Consider the following 20,912-nt stretch of genomic DNA (forward strand, 5'->3'; position numbering starts at 1 on the left):
CTCTCTTCTCTCTCTCTCTCTCTCTCTCTCTGCTTATCCCCTGTTAATCTAGATTTGCCATGTGGCCAAGCCAGTGCTGGATGGATGGGGCTTTTCACACAATTGTCCTTGCCTCCATTTTGTTTGACCTGACATAACAGCTTGATGAATAATAATGAAATAATAATGATGAAACATAATCAAAACTGGATTATGGTGGCTGGGAACTGCGTCCTATTCTTGACCCCATGTGGAGGATTTCACACTGAATGTCTGAAACAATACCATGGGAATTATGGGAAGAGCATGTGACCAGCTGTTTATGGCTGAATGCCTCCTGGTGATTTAAGTCTTTGTGAGGAAAGCCTATAAAAGGTCGTATCTGATCCTGTTACCCTTGTCAAACACTGTCCTTCAAAGCAAAGGAGAGCGCATACTGTAGCATAAACTGTATCACAGCTTTCAGGCGCTGAGCGTAAAGGACATTCAGCACTTATGTGCAGATAAGGAAATGTATCCAATAGAAGAAGTATTATTGTTCTGCACAATTTTGTCGAGTTTTTGATACACATTTAATTTCAAAGAAGCTTTAATTGTTGTTTGTAACTTGAGAGTGTGAGTACCAACCAAGCGGCAAACTGTGGGGTAGAGCCGGGAAGCCAATACGGAAGTGCCACACACTGCAGTTCATATATTGGCCGATAGGCGATGGCTGCAGAAAGGAGCAATTTCCATAGACCCCCATGTTAAAATGCCCAACTTTACAGCAGAAAAAAACATGTTTCTACCCCTGGCTCCATACATTTTATTATCGATATAGTTAGATTCCACCTTCATGATTATGGATCTGTGAGTGAATTGTTTTCTAACGCGACCCTTTTATTTATATTAGGTCTTAAAGTTTGTGCATCAATTAGGGCGTGGTCACATTGAGTGACGGCTCTGTCAAGTGCCTGCCGCTGTTAGCTTCTTGTCTCTCTGCTAGCTGCTCAGTGAAGCTAGCTACAGGGACTCTGCCTGCTCAGCTCATCCAGCAAACACAACTTGTAGCCGGCCGTGGTTGTTTGTTCTTAATGCTTATATATCGGACTATTGTGACTCGCTCTGCGGTTAAAACAGACGGTGCATGAATGCGGTTTTGCGGTAAGTGAAATTCTACTGCTTTATTTATGTGTTAATGATTTTAATCAGCTACGTAATGAATGGTAAGGCTTGGGTTAGCATGTAAGCTAGTGGTAGCTACATCGGTGCTAACGATTGTAATCGTAGCCTCCAAGTTAAAATCATAGACTGTATATATAAAGGTTACAACGAAATAGACAAGTGTTAAGCGTTAAGTGGGATAATACTGTTGAACAAACGGCTTCTGTTTGAGGTTGATAAAATAAGGTTACATCCTTGTAACTTAGAGATATTTGATTATGTAGGTAGAACTGTATGCATCTAATGTTAATTTAAATTGGCTATGCTCAAGTATGTAGACAAGCTAATGTCGATGTAGTGTATGTGAAATCAACCTCACAATAAGATGTGTGTATATTACAATTATTAATGTCATATTTCAAGATGATTACTTAGATATTACAATATGGTTGGTTGAGCTGGAGCTCATTATTGAGCTTACACGTTAACGTCACAGTCATCTGAAGAACGAACCCAAACCTTGTTGTTTTTATTAATTGTATTACCAAATGGGTATCAAATAAACAGTAAGCATTGGTAACACAACTTCCAAAGTTACAGTAAAATAAAAAGGACCCTGACTCGGACAATACACAATGCAACATGTTCAACAGAAGAGAATCAGTTATATTGTTTGTACACATGGTACTTTACATATATCTGTTTGTTTAAGGTGTCCAGGTGATGCAGACAGGCTGGACCAGAGAGTGAGAGACAGAACTGGACTCCTCACAGCAGTGAACTTCAGCACAGGTACAAAGACTATTTTTTTCATACTGTACAAAGAATCAAGAAAGATATTGGTTTAAATGAATGAAGTATTGACTTGAATACACTGATATACATTCCATTAAACAATACTAAATACTAGATCACCTACACATCAGTTAAGTTGAGGGTTTTTTCCATGCAAAAAGTTACATTTAGATGATAACAAGCAATATTACTTTGTCAGCTTTCTAATGTAATGTATTGAAGGCAAAGATATTTAACACATAGTGAGAACTGCTACTATTTATCTCTCAATATTGTCTGTAAAAAACGTGGTAAAAGTTATTCTTTCAGTGAGACAACAGAGCAAGCTTCTACAGTTGCACTACGTTTTGATAACAGTTAAATATTATTTTGATAATAACATATATTTCAATGTTGATGAACTTCATACTGTTCATTCATAATCTGATTGTCTTTGTAGCTCATTGTTGAAATAAAAAAAAAACATTACAATTACAAAATCATTATATCTACAGCCCCTAAACACACAAACACACCGCTTTCATAAATAACACACTTGTTCTGCAATAATATGTTTTATGTTTCCTGTCATTTTTGTTAGGAAAGGACATGCCTGAAAGACAGGACATTTTCTCCTTCTCTGAGGGTCAAGAAGAACATCCAAGAGGAACATTAAAAGCTGATGTTATGAGATTTTAAGACCAGTACAGGACATTCACTAAGAAACTACTTTTATTGTAAAAACAGTCAGCTGATCGAATGCAGCTATTTCCACATCTACACTCCATCAGCTGATTATTTCTATTTGCCTCACAACATGTACCTTGTTTTGCAACATCACAAATAAATGGGGCCAATCTTCAGTCAGATGTGAATGTGTAATCTAACATTTTCAGTAAGAATAATGGACAAAAGGAGTGCAAATACAAATACAATTTATTGAAATGTGAACCAAAAGTTAATCAAATGTTTTAAATAAAAAGCACATATGGACAGAAGGTGTAAACCTATTAAATGTATTAAACACATTTAGTCAAATAAAGTGACCGACTAGGCCTGTGCAGTTGGTATCAGCTTTGCCCAGCATGGGCTCCTTCATCAGGCCTGGTCCTCCTCGCAGAGGAAAGACCCTCAGTCCTCTCCAAACCAACAGACAGGACGTCCATCACACGGAGGTTTCTCCCTGAAGTCTCTCCTGCTCTCTGGACACCAGACTGTCTCAATCCGTCCACACTGAATATGAGATTGGGAAAATGAAAATAATAAATGCTTTAGACAATAAGAAACATAAAGTTGACTGTTGAGTTGCTCAGTTTTTTTAGATTGTCAATACTATTACTGTATAACTAATATCTCAGGTTAAGAGGCACATTCAAATAAAGATTGGTCTTTAAATACATTTTGTCTTTTGAATTGTTTGTCTAAAGTCAAGGATCTATAACTGGTACTTAGTTGTAATGATACAGTCTGGTTATTATGCTGTTTGGAGGAGGCCTCACAGGTAAGAGCGCTAACTAGCTACCATCACATGTACCTTAGCTTGACTTAAATGTATTAAACGTATAGTTAAGTGATATCAAAATATAAATAACTAATGTCATGCAAACATATTAATATTTGCTTGATTCCAGTGTTGAATTTAGCACAATTGCATACAAACGTTAAGGGGTTTTAAGATTCTGAAGTATTATGCTAAAAGCTCAATAACTTAGATTATTATTTATAGTTTTGCTGAATAGTTTAATGTCTGCTTACCTTAGAAACGTAAAATGCGACGGCAGCGTGCAGATGGGGAGCATGTTAGCTTAGCTTGGTAGCTTCAGCTAGCTCTGGAACTTCCAGCTCGGTGGCAGCAGGCTCCGCCTCTTTGCCCTTATTTGGAGAAGGCGGGAGTTGAACTCTGGCGTCACTGTCGAGCCGTTAGTGGCCGACTCCGCCTACTAAGGGCTTCACGGCAACTCTGCAGAATCCTATGGGTGACGTCACGGACCCTACGTCCATTTATATATACAGTCTATGGTACCAACATCATTTTATTTCTGAGCTGTAAGCCATCATTTAAAACGTGTTATTTCTCTTCTACAATCTTTGGATATCTCATTTTGAAACAACTGCGTCTCTGAAATGTAGACCAAAATAAAGAAATGAGAATCCTCGAAGCAAAAATAAAGGCTTATTTTGGAGAAATGGCTTGCAATGTGGCAATTTTTCACCAAAGGATTTTTAATTTCCAGTGTTTCTGGACAGGCGGAGAGATGAGCGGAGTTTACCTCTGTCCTCTCTCAGGATGAATTGTAATAGTATGCAAACGCGTTAATGACATTCCTCTGCCATGTAATCACAGCGCCTGGCACATTACTTTCATTAGAGTGGAAAAGCAAATACATCACTTTTGTAGCTCTCGTCAAATCCCCGCTAAATGTGGATATACATTACTTTAATTATTAAAGTCACTTTGCTTCCAAACCAGGCCAATGAAAAGAAAGTCAAAGCTAGTTAGTTTCAACAAGAGATACATGATATATTGGTTGATAAAGAAGGTACAGCAGTATTAACACCTCCTTCTAAATGTGCCTTTGGTCGACCTAAAGCTACTTAAATAGAGTATAGCTTTATTCAAATGACATGACATTGCAACAAGAAGCATACATACAGTGCACTCTTAGAGCAGTACAACAGAGAATAATGTGAAAGCAGGGATAGTGTTGGGGGGAGAAAGATCAAAGGGGACCTATCATGCATAATGCACTTTGTGATGTCTTTTATACATACATATCTGTCCCCGGCAGTGTTGTGCTAGTTACTGAAAACCAGTAACTAGTTACCATTACTAGTTACTTCATTTCAAAAGTAACTCAGTTACTTTACTGATTACTTACACATTCATTTCAGTACTGTTATTGCATTGGAGAATAATACAATCTGTTGATCAACTTGACATGTGCATATGCAATCTGGATTGCATCGATATTAGCTGGCTTTCCATTTTTGTATATTCTTTCTCCAGGTAGTTGGAAACAGTTTTCCGTCCCATATGCCGTGTGCCGCCCAGACATGGTATCATGCTAACTAGCACCCTGCAAGCGGGTGACTCCACTGTAGCAATAGCCTGCATGTGTTCTACAACATACCGTGCAATGGCTTTATCGACTTTTCCCTGGCTAGCAGTCCCTTGGTTAAAATCCAGCCGCTGTTGCTTAGGTGGAGGTGGAGTGGCGTCGGCTGAGTCTCTGTGGTCTTAGCTACTAGCTTCGTCCCAGCATGTTGTTTTTGCAGATGTTTTAAGAGATTTTAATTACTGGTTTGGGCAGTAGATAGGATCTTTGACCCGCCAGGACACAACTTACATTTAACTAAAACTTTCTTTTCTTTGTGCTCGACAAAAGTGAAATAGTGAGAATAACTCCAGGTGGAGAAACTAGACTTGAGCTCCGCCGCCGCCATGATAGTCTTGTTAGTAAACTACACAAACACGCCCACAGCCCGTCTCTGCATGTGACACAGGAAGTATCTAAGTACATTTACTCAAGTACTTAAGTACAGTTCTCATCTCTGTTCGCCTGGCTGTTGACTATATAAACAAACTAACGCAGTAACGGAGTAACGCACCATGTAGTAACGGTAACTGAGTTACTGAATTTAAAAAGTAATGCGTTAGAGTACTAGTTACTGCCAAAAATAACGGCGTTACAGTAACCCAACACTGATCACGTCCAACGTTAGTCCCAACACTGGTCCCCGGTGTGTCGGGAACTCACGCAGCGTCAGAAAATAAAACCCTCTCTCTTTTCCTCCGTACCCAAATATTTTTAAAAAACGGGTGTACAACGAGCGGATACAGATTTGCACCCGCTGTGACGTCGGCGGACCCACAGAAATTTGCTATCAGAAACAATGCCTGACGTGTTTTGGACGTAATCTCGTCTTTGTTTACATTAGCAAGCCTCGCTAACACTCAGAGCTAACCTGTACTAAAGAGCACGTGTTTAAAAAGCAGGAAATACAAAAAAGAACTCACCTTGTGATAAACCTGGAAGAGAAAAAGCATTTGAGCCTCATACTATTTCAGAAATAATCCTTGACGTGGTTTGAACAGGATGGCGTTTATCACAACCGAATTTAACTTTATCTCCGGTAGAATTCTGATCAGGCATTAGCTCCGCCTCCTCTTCTTTTCTTTTTGTCAAGCTAAGGACCCAAGATCCGCGTTTCTCTAACAGGGCTGCAAAAGAGGTGGTTGAGCAGTATGAGGCATGGCTACAATGGGTCTGTTTGGTATTTTGAAAAAACAATATATTTTTCAAATATAGCATGATAGGTCCACTTTAAAGCAGAAGCTAGAAAGTGTTCAGGGGGGGGGGAATGCACATGTTGAAGTCAACACAGGAGAGCTAACTAAGATGAGTGTATCCATGTCTATTAAACTAACTGAGATAAGCTCTGAGAAATGGTTTTCCAAAATGTTTGAACTACTGAAAGGAAAGGAATTATGGAAGGATATTTTAACACAAATTCTGACTCTTCTTCTATTTCTGCTGAGCCCAGGGTATGTAGGATCTGTAGATGTACTAAGTGATAACAAAAGCAAGGTACAACACCACGCTGTACATAGAGATAAGGTTAAATAAACAAAACAGTGATCTGGTCCTTTAAGAAATCCAACACTGTCCAGGCAGAGGCGGTCTTTGGATGGTCTGCCTCCCCCTTCCCTTTGGTACAAAGCATCCCACTCTGACAGATGTGCTATTTCCGCAGTTTACGGAGATCATATTACAGGATGCTTGGGTATTGAAGTTTAAATCTCTTCACTCCCTAAACACTATTTCCCGACTAGCTCCTGCTTGAAAGAAGCAGAACTCTTGCATAGCGGATAGCTGCAGTCTGAGTGTTAAGAACCAACTCTCTGAATAAATCGTGTTCAAAAGGTCAGAACGCGGTTGACCATTTTGTGGATTTGACAGCTTTGCATCACTCCCGGCCCCCCGCTCATCTCGGATACGGTCCAATGACATTCCTCCCATCTGTTTTCCTCTGTATCACTCTCCATCTCCACCTCCTTCTCACCATCTCTCAAATCACCCTCCCTTAAAGTGGACCTATCATGCTATTTTTAGGCAATAGATATAGGTCTCAGATATATAAAAATTAGGGCTGTCAAGTTAACTCGTTAATAACGCGTTAACGCAAGAAAAAATGAACGCCACTAATTATTTTAACGCGATTAACGCTTGTGTATTTTTTGTCCTCGGCCGCCCCGTAGTTTCAGAGCGCATCGAGTTTAAAATACCATCTACAAGCTGATGCTGACAGCCCCGCTCCTGCCGGCCCGCTTGTGGCAGACCCACTTCCACGCTCACCTGCAGGCACCGACTGGCCTATCTGGAGGACCGGGAGGGTGTGTGTATGTGTGGCCCGAGCGAGCGAGAGAGAGACCTTACGTGCATTGTTGTTGTTAGAATCTGGTGCTAGCTAGCTGCGCTAACGGATAGAAGGAGCTGTTTAAATGAAAACAGAGGAGCGACATTTCGCCACAACTGCGCCGAGCACTTGACTTTATGCAGGAAGCCAGACAGTGGGACATTGTACGAAAAGTCAGCACACTCAGCACGGATAGTGCGCAACATGATTGCAGCGTCCAGGCAGCTCCCGTTCGAGCATATGCCTTGAGTTGCACATAGCTCCAACGATCAATCACACACACACACCACACACACACAACCACACACACACACACACACACACACACACACCCCAACACACACACACACACACACACACACACACACCACACACACACACACACACACACACACACACACACCACACACCATTTGTATTGTATTATTGTATGAGAGAGGTTCCAGGTTGAATTGAGGCGAATATTTGTAATGTTCAGAGGTTGTTGTGTTTAATATTCATGAGAATATTTGTCATTGTTCAAATGATAATAAACATTAGCATAAAGCATATTTGTCCACTCATATGTTGATAAGAGTATTAAAAACTTGAAAAATATTCCTCTAAGGTACATTTAGAACAGATAAAAAATGTGCGATTAATTTGCGATTAATCGCGATTAACTATTTTAATCGACTGACAGCCCTAATAAAAATATATAAAAAACATGTCTATGAAGTGTTTTGCTCAAAATACCAAACAGATCACCCATTCTAGCCATGCCTTGTATCCCTCTATTTCACTTCCTGTTTTAAAAGTGCTGATTTGGGATATAAAGCTTTAAAAAAAAAAAATTGATAAAAAAAAAAGGAGGGGCCGGCAGCTACTGTCTAAACTAAATGCTGCCGTGATGAAACGCCATATCATGGATTATCAAGGATTATTTCTGAAACAGTATGGAGCTCAAAGGCTTTCTCTCTTGCCGGTTATACCACAAGGTGAGTTCCTTTTCATTTCCTGCTTCTTCACACACATGCTCTCCAGTACAGGTTAGCTCTGAGTGTTAGCGATGCTAATGTAAACATGCACCGACCATATTACGTCCAAAACAGTCGGGCATTGTTTCTGATAGCAACGTTTCTGATAGGGCCGTGGGTGTAAAGCCAGCCTACATTTCCGACATTACGTCATATCGGACGCAAATCTGGATCAGCTCCGTTATAGCCCTGTTTTTAGAGATTTGGGTACGGAGGAAAAGAGAGGGTTTTATTTTCTGATGCTGCGTGAGTTCCCCGACACACCGGGGACACATGTTTATGTATAAAAGACATCAAAAAGTGCATTTTGCATAATAGGTCCCCTTTAAAGTACCACTGCCTTTCATTCTAGTGCAGACGTGACTAGAACAAATCTGAAATACAAAAGTTAGTAGACAGCCTTGAAGTAAAAGCAAACGCAACACATCTTCTTTATTGTCACTGCTACATTTTGTCTTGGATTGGGTAAAGAGGAAAAGTGTTTACTGGTGTGCAGAGTTGCACAGGGGGCTTATGAGAAATGTGTACTGAAGGAGGACAATCCAACTAATGCCTCTTGACAAAACACTTTGCTTTCCTCAAGTCTTGGGCTGCCAAAACAGTCAATTGATATCCCAGTCCAGCTCTAATTGATCCCTCTCTCCCACTCTGGTGTTCTGGAACTGATTCAGAAAAAAACAGACTAGTTGGAGGGAAAAAAGTAGCTTGATAAGAGCAGCAGATTTATATTTTGGGGCCTACCCTTTATCGCAGACTCAATAAGGATTAAACTTCATCTTGTACTTCCAACATTCAGCTTAAATGACATACATTACATGTTACATACAAACATCCTCACATCATTCAGGGTTCTGCCCAGCTGTGGCTCATATAAATCCGATGTTGTCTTTGAAAAGACAGTCCCCTGGCACAGAGGGAGGATAATGATTCATGGAGTATTTTTCAGTGGGCAGAAAAACAACAACAAACTCGGGGGAGTCATCTGATGGACGGAGAAAGCCCCACTGTAATTAGTTTCATAGTTGGCAAAAGCACAAAGTCCTCTTGTTACGGAAAGCAAATTAAAAAAAGGTGGCGATCAATACCTTGTGTCGGAATCTCACGACTGGTCGATAGAGCGGCGACCTGAATTCCTCCTTGTTGGGTCTCCCGTCTGCGCCGAGCACAGCGAGCCCCAACAATAAAATTGCCGCCGACCACCATCCTGCTGTCTTCATTGGGCTTTTCCTGTCAACAAAACAAACGGGAAAGGTGAGTGCTCTTCTCCGAAACCCTGATAACCCAGATAACGAATCAAGTCGGCCGTAATTAGTGCAGACAATGGGAAACACAAAACTGTCGCTGGTTCAAACTAAAGCTATCAATATGTGCCCCACTCTCGGCGAGAAGATTAGGATCTCCTTTTGAATCAATTAACGGGAAGTAGATGTCATGAAAAAAATCAAGATAACGAAGATAAAGAGCCAATATATTAACGCAATTAGAGTGAGGGCTTTGGATGAATTAGTCTGAGTGTCTAAGTCATCAACTGTGATGTAGCGGTGAGATTACATCTTAAACTGTTTCCTCACAACCTCACGGAGATGTAGCCCAAATATATTTATCTAAAAGGGAGAGAGAATAGTCACTCTTCACCCCTAATGTGCATTTTAAATAATTCATTGCGCTCTAAAAAAAAAAGTTTGACCTTTGCACAACATGAATTAAACAACTCTGTGTTTGTGGGGAAAAAACATGCCCAGTGAATTTTCTGTGTCCTACAAATAGCAAGAGATACAAAGAGAACACATGCGTATTATACATGCAGTACACATATGGAGGATATGCTTTAGTCAGTGCTTTCATATTGCCTAACGCAGGGTTTGAACACACACTGACAATACACAAACACATGCACACAAGCTTAATGTCACAATCTGGAATGCGTTTGTTCCTCCCTTATTTTTATCCCGCGTCTTTATCTGCATTTATGCCTTCAGTTCTTTGTGCAGCATGTCGCAAAAATCCCCCTTTGTGGAAGAGCTGTATAAATAATTTTCACTCAACTTGACTTGTTGATTTTCACACGCTAACATCCAGCTGTACTTTCTAAGCCGTGTCAAACCACCAGTGCCTGCTCGTCATCCTGCAGCAGAAGATTGACTGACAGCAGGATGGTGACCCTGCTTTCTTGTTCTTCTGGAGTGACACTGAGTCAGACAACAATGGCTGTTGTGGCAGCTCGGTGGGCCCAAATGCTCGAGGGTCAGGAGGTCATGCCGGCAGAGCACCACTTTGCTGTGATGTGCCAGACGAAGAGGGAACATTAAAACTGTATTCCTCTGACTTTATGAAACTTGTATTGCCTTCCTGAGCTGCCTGACACCTGGAGATCCCTGCACATCTTCTCATGAAATTCAATCTCTTTATTTGGTTTTTCTAGAAAAGATCTGAAGAACTTGGTCTTTTCACCCAATGTTATGAAACTTTCAATTAAAGGAACACACATGCAGGGTACGCATGTAATCGTCTGCCAGATTCAATAGCCTTTTTTCCAGACATTTTTCCTAACCTTCAGAAACATTGACATTTAAAAATCTATGTTCTTTGTCAAAGGCAACCTGTATAGAAACGATTGCGAGCCAAGCTGCTGTACCACTACCAACACATCCAGCTCGCTGTGTTCAATTTACATAAAACACTCACATTTGCACAACTGAGGGAAACAAACTAGTTCATAAGAACCCATTTGTTTTCAAAGGAAACATCTACAAAGAAACAAATATACAGTTTATATGCAACACAACAGAAGCTTTGAGCCGTGGTCTTTGGCCTTTCTTCCTTCAGATCAAAAGCCTTTAACCTTTGTAGATGAAAGGTCTCGGCTACCAGTCCCTCACTCTTATTGCTGCCTGTGTTGTGGGCAGGAGGCATTGAAAATGACTTGATAAGGGAGTTTTTGTTCTACATTATGAGCCTATAAATTCAAAAGACATTTGAACCTGACAAAGTAATCGTTAAAACTCTGTTAGTGATCGACAGTCTGCCCAACCCCTGCAGACATATAATGGTGGCTTTGGGCTATGGGGAACTGAACTTCTTCCTTATTGCCTTTTTAATGTGATCATATTCATGCTGCATTTCTAAACTCTCCGGATCCAGGTAGGAAGCCTGCCTGCCTGCCTGCCTGCAGCTGCTGCTGCTGCTGCTCCACTTCTCTGCTAACACACACTTTGAGCCACACCAGGTGCATTACCATATCTGCAAGCGCAATCAATCAACTTCTTTGCGGCGTCCCAGAGTTAAATGTGTTATTAATGGACTAACTTTTGCAGGATGCTGTGTTAGAGACAGAGACAAGTTCTACTGTGTCACACAGTACAGCTTCCCAGGCATTTAACTCATTATGATTAGTCACGACTTAAACAACTTTACAGTTCTTCCTCTACTGACTCATTTGTAATCTTCCTCTGAGCTCTGGTTTCAGTTCCTAAACAGCAAACTATATTTTTCTGTATTTTATTCAAAGAGAACAGAAGCCAAGAGAGCAAAAACTGTCTTTACTGTGGATTAAACAATGAACAATGAAATAGTTTCTGTTGCACATAAGACTGCACAAAGAGTCTTTGTGGCCATTAGTTATCTAATATTCTTGTCATTGACTAAAATGTTTCTTTTCATTTTGTGAACCATTACGGTTCATAGAGCTTTTTGGAACATATACAAACTACACAGATGGAAAATAAGCAACAGCAAAGGCAAAGGTTTGTCAAAGGCAAAACCACAATAGGCGCTTTCACACCAAGTACTTTGCCGTACTTAGTTCCCAGTACTTAGTTCATCGGAACTCTTTAGCTCCCGGAACTAAAGAGCAGATCACGTTCAAACCGGAATAAATTCCCTGAGGGAGGATTAGGCAAATGAAGCCGCTGACGTCACCTCTTCTTCTTCTGCTTTGGGTTTACTGGCAGGCCGCAAACAACTTCACGGCGGAGTCCCCGGCCGGAAGTCCCCGGAGTACCGAGTAAATCGCCAGAACGCCGACACCGAGAAGGGTCTAGCTCAAGCCCCCAGGAAGTGCGCCGGACTCAGATGAAAATATTCGTGCTGGCCAAACGGCGGTACTACACTTCCGTTTGGTTGCCAGGCCCGGAAACACTTTTTCCCATTGACTTACATGGGGAAAGAGTGGTCTGTAACTCGTTGGATAATTTTTTTTAAACTAAATAAACTACCCAGTATGAACACTTGTATAGCCCTTATTAAAAACATTTGTTCCTCAAGTTGTAAACATTTGCTAATAACGTTATTCTGAGAGTTATTTCCCTCTGCATTATGAACGCGCATCTAACCCACGGGACCGCGCCGCCCAGCACGTTCATGTTACGTGTCCCGACCAATCAGAGCACACTGTGCTCACAGGGAGGGTGGGGGCTGAAGCTATTGGAGCTACAACGAGCCGTTAAAGGCAGAGAGTGAAATTCAGTGAATAGAATACACGTAGTTTACAGAGATGCTGTATGAGAAACCAATGTGAGTTGTGTTTATCTTTACCCATGGATGCACAATAAGAACGGACCATATCGTCTTACTGCCATCCCACGGAGCTGTAATAATGGATATATTGCACATGTTTGCTGTAATTCATTATCATACTACATGGGCTGTATGATTACATCTTGTACCGTAAATGTTGTATTAAATAAAGTTAATATTACCGACATTATTAACGTCCCTGTAGCTTCGTATTGCACTAAGAAGCTTATTCACTGTATATAAATATATATATACAGTGCAATAATTATTTCATGCTAAATGAAGCTCTGTTGGATATCACTAGATCCTGTTACAGCGTAATATAAGTACATAACGATTGCATCATTGTACATTAGCATCATTACTAGCTAGCCGCTAGCTGCTAACTGCCGCCTCGTTCATATCAAATCCATGATAACAACAATCCATTACCATGCTGTCATGAACGCGCGGTGCTGTTACGTGTACGCAAATTGACGTGCTTGATGTGAACGAGCATTTTGGTTAAAGTTGCGCATGCTCTATGAGCGCACATACGGGTACTTCTCAGGCATGCTGGGTAATCTGTGACGTTTCACTCTCTCAAAAGGTGGGCCATTTTATCATCATGCGCTAATGAGCAGCTCTCATAGGAATGAATGAGGCCCCGCCTCCCACGCTGTATCCAGTTCTTATTATACATCCATGGTCTAGCTGCGGCCGCGGACAGTACACGACGGTACACGATGGTACACGACACGCCCACCTGACACGACACTACGGTGGCTGAGAAGGGTCTAGCTCCGGCCGCGAAAGTTCTACTTCCAAATATGGTCAGAAGAGAGCACGTCCAACATGTGAGACGCTGACGCAAGAATATTTAAGGAGACATGGGCTGCTTCTCAGGTCGACTATTTTCATTTCCTCGCTCCTCGGTCCTCGGTCTCACCGGAAGTTGATTTGCCTGCGCCATCTTGAGTACCGTCCCATGGCTCTTATTTCTGCCGGAGGACCGAGGATCGAGGAGCGAGGAGCGATCATGGATGAGCGATAACCGGGGAACCACCAGACCATCCTCCGATGAAATCCTCAGATACTCACCCCGCCCCCTTACTGTGTATCGCTCACTGATTGGACGAGGCAGTGCATGCACTGATCTGATGCTTCTTGACATGAGAGCAGAGTGAAGAAAATACATGAACCTCACGGGAGTCACTCTTCAGTTTATACTGTGTTTTGTTTCAATTCATGTATCATTTAGTTACAAATATGTGATATATCTGAACAACAAAGTGGTCAAAAATCATTTAATTCATTTTTTGGAAACATTTTCATGATCGCTTTTTTCGTTTTCATTCAGTCAGTCATTAAGTGCTATTAAAATGTTAATATGCTACATATCCACACAAACACACAAAGTGTGCAATCCAATGAATGTTAATCCAACTGGGTTTTGATAGATAACATATCTATTTTTCTTCTCTCAATTATTTGATTTCTATTATGCACTCTAATCAATATTAATCAAACTATTGTTCGTTTATACATTTTAAGAATGGCGTTTATCTTTTTTGAGAATTAGTTCTTATTTTATTTTATTTATTGGGGTCTACAACAGATGATACAAATGTGTGTGTCAGTAAATGTGTACTGACAGAGGCGGGGGGGTGTGTGGAAATAACGGGGACAGAGCTGGCTGCTGTCAGGCGATCAGCTGTGTAGCGTCATCACAAACGGACGTCGCTTCACGTGACGCTACGGAGGAAAGGACGTCCCATTGCTCTTAAAACTCATTTCCCTGCTTCTCGTGGTTTCCTTGCGTCCCTCCATGCTTCCCTGGTGGGAGGGACTAAACGCAGGGAAACGACGCAAGTGAGGGAAGCAAGGATTTCATTTAATCGACCTGAGAAGCAGCCATGGAGGTTTACAGACAACAGACAACAAACAATATGGCGCACCGAGTACAGGTAATTAACGTATTGTGGTTTTAGATATAATTACATACTATTTAGGTTCTCGTTTGTTTGTCGATGTGGCTGTTTAGCGCAGTGTAATTGTGTTTATTTTTCTATATATATATATGGGAATGAGAATGGGAATGACTGTGGTGTCTTCATGATAATGATGAGTAAGGATAAGGCCGTGATATGGCACAATTGATTGCTCCTTAACACCTTTCATTTGTAAATACATGCAATAGTGATTCACCACCACTTAGACCTGACAAGCGTTCTGTTTGAATCCCAATGTTCTCTCACATTATGCACTTGCAAATAAACAGGTGTGCAATAATAAAAGGATTTTAGGAATGTTCACGTATAGGTAGGCCTCTCGTGCATCTTTCTTGTGGCGTTATCACCTCCACATTTTATTTGAGGTGTGTGACTACTTTCTCACTAAGTTATAAGCCGTCACGTGTACATTATGTCTTGCATGTGCTAATAAAATTGTCATTACAGTATGCCTGGTATTTTGCCATGGGGGCCAGCTTTGACTTCAGCATTGTAAGTATTAAGGAAATAAGTCACATTAAAATGCTATAACAAACTTAATGAAAATAGATGCTCTTTCTTTAGCATGACATGTCTCTCCTGAGAAGGTGGTGGTGTGTTATCCTGGTGGAAAACGTTGGACTGGAAGGGTATGCTGCAGTGCTACAAAAACATTTGAATTTGTAATTGTATTATCAAGAAGATTTGGGGGGAACACCTGGCTCTAAAATTCAACCTTCTGGTGAAGAAAATGTGTCTTAATTGCAGGTATGGAAAGAAGTTTGCTCACTATAGTGAGGAAGGCAGGGCGACCCTTAGCGACAATGTCCCACCTACATTCAGGATCAGTCGTAAAAGGACGCATGCAAGCAGCACCATGGTCAGTGTATCGCTCAACGTATCTATGACCCTGTGTGCCTGTTTCAGAATGGGTTACTACTCCTAAAACACATACTACATAGAACTTATGGTACATGCAACATTTGTTTTGTGTGGTATTGTGTCATTCTGAATCGAGCCTGGATCATTTTTGGAGAAGTTAAACCGTGCATGTAAAGCACTGTCAAAATAATGGTTGACTGTCTGATGCCCCTGGACACTGATGAGGACCACTCCTATAACAAGAGGCCTTACAGCTTCCTTCCTAAAGAGTCGGTTAGTGAATGGACACATTAAAGTGTACAACCCCTGATGCATGTGATTTTATAATATTACATATGACTTCTTTATACCATCTTGTCTTATCAGTGAGATGGAACTTTGTTCTCATGACCTCGCCAAGAACATGAGTGAGGAAGCGCACCAAAGGCTGAAGGACTTGTGAAAGATTCCGAGGAGTTTTTTTTCAATATTTTTTTGATGTTTATGATGTTCTGTTCAATAAATGTTCATTGAGGAAAACGGTATCAGTGTCTTATTTTATATACATCACAGTGAATGCTGAACTTCCCGGACCATATACTGTAGTTGAAAGTACACAATGAAACACTGGCTTGCTTGTATCAAATCAATACAATTCCCCCAAACCTGCGGTCTTCAGACTCTGGCCCCACGCACCAACCTGCGATCCTTCGGGGACAGAACCTTCAGTATGGCAGCCCCCACTCTGGAACGCTCTCCCTGCGGAGATCTGCAACATCCCCACGCTTGACGCCTTCAAAAGGGCCCTTAAGTCCCATCTGTCTGCCAAGGCCTTTGCCCCAAATCTATTTGTTGTTTTGTTCTTCTTTTTAAAGCGACCTTGGGTCTCATGAAAGGCGCTATATATATCTTATTATTAATACATCATTGGAACGGTACCTCCAGTATTCCTACATGACAAGCATTGTTATAATATACAGTAAACATATTATTATACATTTTTTTTTAAATTATAAAATGTCATTCTGGCTTTCACTGTTCAAATGAGATGTCAACCATCAAAATGGTATAAGGGGTTCCAAGGGGTTCTCAAACGGATAGGTTATTAATGTATTTTCCTAATAGTTGCTTAAAATGCTACAATAACATGCCATGTACGATCTATCAGCCACCGTAGGCGGCGTAGTAGGGGGCGTGTCGTCAATTCGCTTTTCATGCCTCTCAGCCACCGTCGTGTCAGGTGGGCGTGTCGTGTACCGTCGTGTACTGTTCGCGGCCGCAGCTAGACCATATTGGAGACACCTCCTCATCTCCACCGCTCCCATATTTTTTTTTGTGTTGCCATAAATTATTCTCTCTCCGTTGGTGCGCTGGGCTAATGCTAATAATGCTAATGCTAGCATATACAGGCGGCGGTTTAACAAAACTTTTCCTAGATTTACAGGGCGTGGTTTGCAATTCGCCCAGCCAATCAGAAATTGGAACCTTTTTCTCCCCTTGAAAGTCCCTGCTCTCTAAACACCACCTCCAAATAATATCTAGTGCACATGTGCTAACAGTGAATGCAGCCTTGTTTTGGACATTTGTACTTCTAGGTGATATGATGCAACTGTCACAGAACCTAATATCCCCCTTGGTTACACTTGTAGGTTTTTGTATTCACTCTTTTTAAAGTAAACTGAGGGTACAACTTGTAAGGTTTTCTTAATAAAAGGTTCAAAGCAAAATACAGATATATTTAGAAAAAAGTCAGATGTCTTAGTGTAAATGGTCTTTAATTTAACAGACAGCAACTCTAGTGTAATCTATAAGCATACTGTATGTACAAGTTGTTGTGTGTGTGAGAGTAAGTTTATGTACATAGTTGTATTTAGTTGCCTGAAAAGCACAGGAGGCAGGAACAGTCTGGAAGTATTCCTTACGGATTGTCATCATAACCTTGGCTCATGGTTTTCAATTCCCTGGAGCACGTCTGAGCTTTGGAATTGACTTTCAAATGAAGACTACCTATTTCCCACTGGGTACACAATGCATCATGTCTTCTTGACAAGCTATCCGTACCCCCCTATCTGTCTCATTCTGCAGAGTTTCATTGGTCACTGGATGAGCAACAACAGAAGTGTGGAGCTCGACTTACAGCTACTACATGTATATATTATCCCCTGCCTGCTACACACTGGGCATTCATTGGGTGCAAACACATGCACACATTGTAATTTACTATCAGCTGTCATGCATGTTTGGTAGGTTATAAGTCTGGAAAATAGCAATACATAATTAAAATATGCTATACATTTTCCTGGAATTATGCATGAAGAGCCTTAATTCAGAAATACTTTTCCACCACATGACTATTACTAGTCAGCTTAGGCTAATGCAGATGTATTGCTGTTAACTCTCCAATGTACCACTGTCTAATTAAAAAGGCAGCTTACTTCAAATATAATTGAACAAATTCTGAATATGGTCCACTGAGAACACTTTGTTTATTCAGTAGACAGCAGTGATGTACGCGCTACAGTAGAGTTCATGACTTCTAAACAAGACGGAGAAAAAAGTATAGTTTCAAAAATCAGAACAACATAAGGCACACTTTAAGATATTTCGACCTTTTGCAGCCGATGCTTTCCTCAGGCATCTGTTTTGCACATAATGCCGTCTGCAAAGTTTCTCACAACAACATGATTGCTTATAACTTCTAAAACAACTATAAGAAAAACAGTCATGAACAAGGAGCGTCATTTTAAAATGTTAAGAAAAAATATCTGTACTTTACTGCTATTTAGTTGCACTTGAACAAATCATTATCATTACTATTATCCTTAAAGCACACCTGTTTAACTAAATCACAGTGTGGTGCAGCAACAGATAGAAGTGTCTAATTCCAACAATAAGAGGCTAAAATTATTAAATTCACCCTATTTCTAACACACAAGATTATTTTTATTTCGTTAAAAAACATCATTACGTTTGGGAATGTTTTTCTTTGCTTCTTCCTCACCCTGTTTATCATGTTGCAAACCCTCATATGTATCTTGTAACCCCTCAATGATTATGACTCCTCTAAGGTTAGTTACATAAACATGGTGTGAGTAGTTAGAGGAGACATTATTTATTTCAATGTTTATGGCTTCAACATTGAAAGTATTTCCTGATGCTTTTTAGAGCTGAAGTTATGCAAGGCCGCCAGTTTCTACACCTGTTAAACCTCTTAAGTTCTAATTAGTTTAATAGTAAACTCTGGGTGTTTCTCAATGTCGAGGAGGCTTCCTTGGTAGAACATGTCCCTCCGAATCAGTTCCTTCAGAAGCGAGGCAAGAATCCTTCCTTTCATTCGGAGAACGAAGAATGAGACAGGCTAACAGGTGTGCAGGTGTGCGTCATATGAGAGCCTTATATGCAAGGCTGGAAATTGGTCCGTGCGCAAAGCATTGTGGGGATTTTAAGACCGCGGAGGATACACATGTGCAGCCTCGAAATTTCCCGCAACGAAGTACGCCGGCCTCGGTAGAATTCCAAGTTCCTGGACATTGAAACAGTCCTTCGGCGGGACTCGATGACGTAGCATCCTTGAAATAGTGGCTCTGGAGCAGCTTTACTCGACATTGAGAAACACCCAGTGATGCACTTTGGCTGCACTGCACAGCTGCTGAGTGTGAGGGCAGTACAAACGAATGATCAAGCATAAGTTCACTTAGCTGTTTGAATTATGTCACATTACATGAGTAGTGCATCAGACTTCATCATTCTGATATACTGGATATAACATGGATATTATCAATATGGTAAAACACATGCTTTAAATCAAACCAGAAAATATTATTTTGTGTCTGTGTCACTTCCTTCAAGTGCGAGCTACCCATTTATGAAAACCCAATGTCACACCCGGGGCACATTAGCTTATTTTATTTCTCTTCTTATGCTGCCACAAAACAAACAGATATAATAGAAAGATGTAGCGGAAAAGGGTATGAGCCTCCCGTGCAGATCATTTGAAAATCAGAGCCTGTTCTGCTTGATAGACAATTTTCTTTATACCTCTATTATTCTGAATAGTGTCCTCAAATGCCATTTTAGCAACGGTGTGTGAAACACATCAAGTGTTAAAATTATATTTAAAGCTTCATTCATCACCTTCCTGTCGCAGCAACTTTTCAGCACTTTAGCAGGTATATCTCCATGTTTTTTTATTATAAAGTGCAAAGTGTCAAAGAAGAAACGACTTTTTCCATTTGTACACTGTTATTTATCCACTTTGCTGAGCATGCATGCTGGGGGTTTGCAAGCACTCTGCTTTTAAAGTCAGCCAGTTTTGCAGATTCACACCAGGGATCAGTCCAGTAAGACATGTTGTGTAGCTGAGCGGCTTTAAAGCCTTGCTTAACAGTTTCCCTGATTATCTTAGCAATGATCAATCTTTGTACAAAAGTATTAGCATCAAACTATACTTAAAGTACCACAATTAAGGTACTTATTGTGTGTAATGTCCCAATTTAGAATCATATGTATTTAATACCTACATTTTGATTATTGATGCATTAATGTTGTTCATCACTGCTGGTAAAGGTGGAGCTAATTTTAATTACTTGATATACTGCAGCTGGATATCTTAACCTATCATTGTATATCATCGTTTATGTATTAGTTTATGTATATTTGCTTATAATGTGAACATTTAAAGTAATTTGTAAGGAGTTTCGTTAAATGTAGTGGAGTAAAAAGTAGCATAACTTGGTAAATAATTAAAGTACAAGTATCCCAAAATCGTACTTAAAGGTGGGGTATTTCACTTCAGAAACACTTATATATATATATATATATTCCGATAGCAATGAATATATTAAATGCTTTGACAATAAATACATTAAAAAATGTCATCTGTGGAAGCCGTAGCGCTGTAAATGACCAATCATTTGAGCCGGCCCGGCTAAAATAACTGGATGGGCTACCTGCCTGTCAGCCTTCCATCTCGTGCACAAACTTATCTCGTGCCCTCATTGGTCATGTGCGCGTTTGTGTGTGTTGGAGGAGGGGCTCTGTAAGGAAGCCCCTCCTTCCTAACAGAAGGAGGGGCTGCCACCTGTGGCCAAGTGCTAATAAATCAACAGTAAAGATATACAATATGAGGTGCATTTTATATGACATTATATTGTATACAGTATTGTAAAGTATATGATATTATATTATATTATATTAAAGTATATTATATCAATTATAATATATTATATTACTTTAG

At 40.5% G+C, this 20,912-nt stretch overlaps 1 protein-coding gene across 1 annotated transcript in view; it reads right to left on the reverse strand.

The window, feature by feature from the left end:
• Nucleotides 1-20,912, reverse strand: part of fstl5 (follistatin-like 5) — a 200,649-nt gene that overhangs the window by 161,035 nt on the left and 18,702 nt on the right. The window contains exon 2 of the mRNA XM_034227644.1: nucleotides 9,416-9,557. Coding sequence (XP_034083535.1) covers nucleotides 9,416-9,557 — 142 coding nt within the window. The remainder of the gene's footprint in view (nucleotides 1-9,415; nucleotides 9,558-20,912) is intronic.

Source organism: Gymnodraco acuticeps, unplaced genomic scaffold (genome assembly GCF_902827175.1).
Source record: "Gymnodraco acuticeps unplaced genomic scaffold, fGymAcu1.1, whole genome shotgun sequence".
NCBI classification, from domain to species: Eukaryota; Metazoa; Chordata; class Actinopteri; order Perciformes; family Bathydraconidae; genus Gymnodraco; species Gymnodraco acuticeps.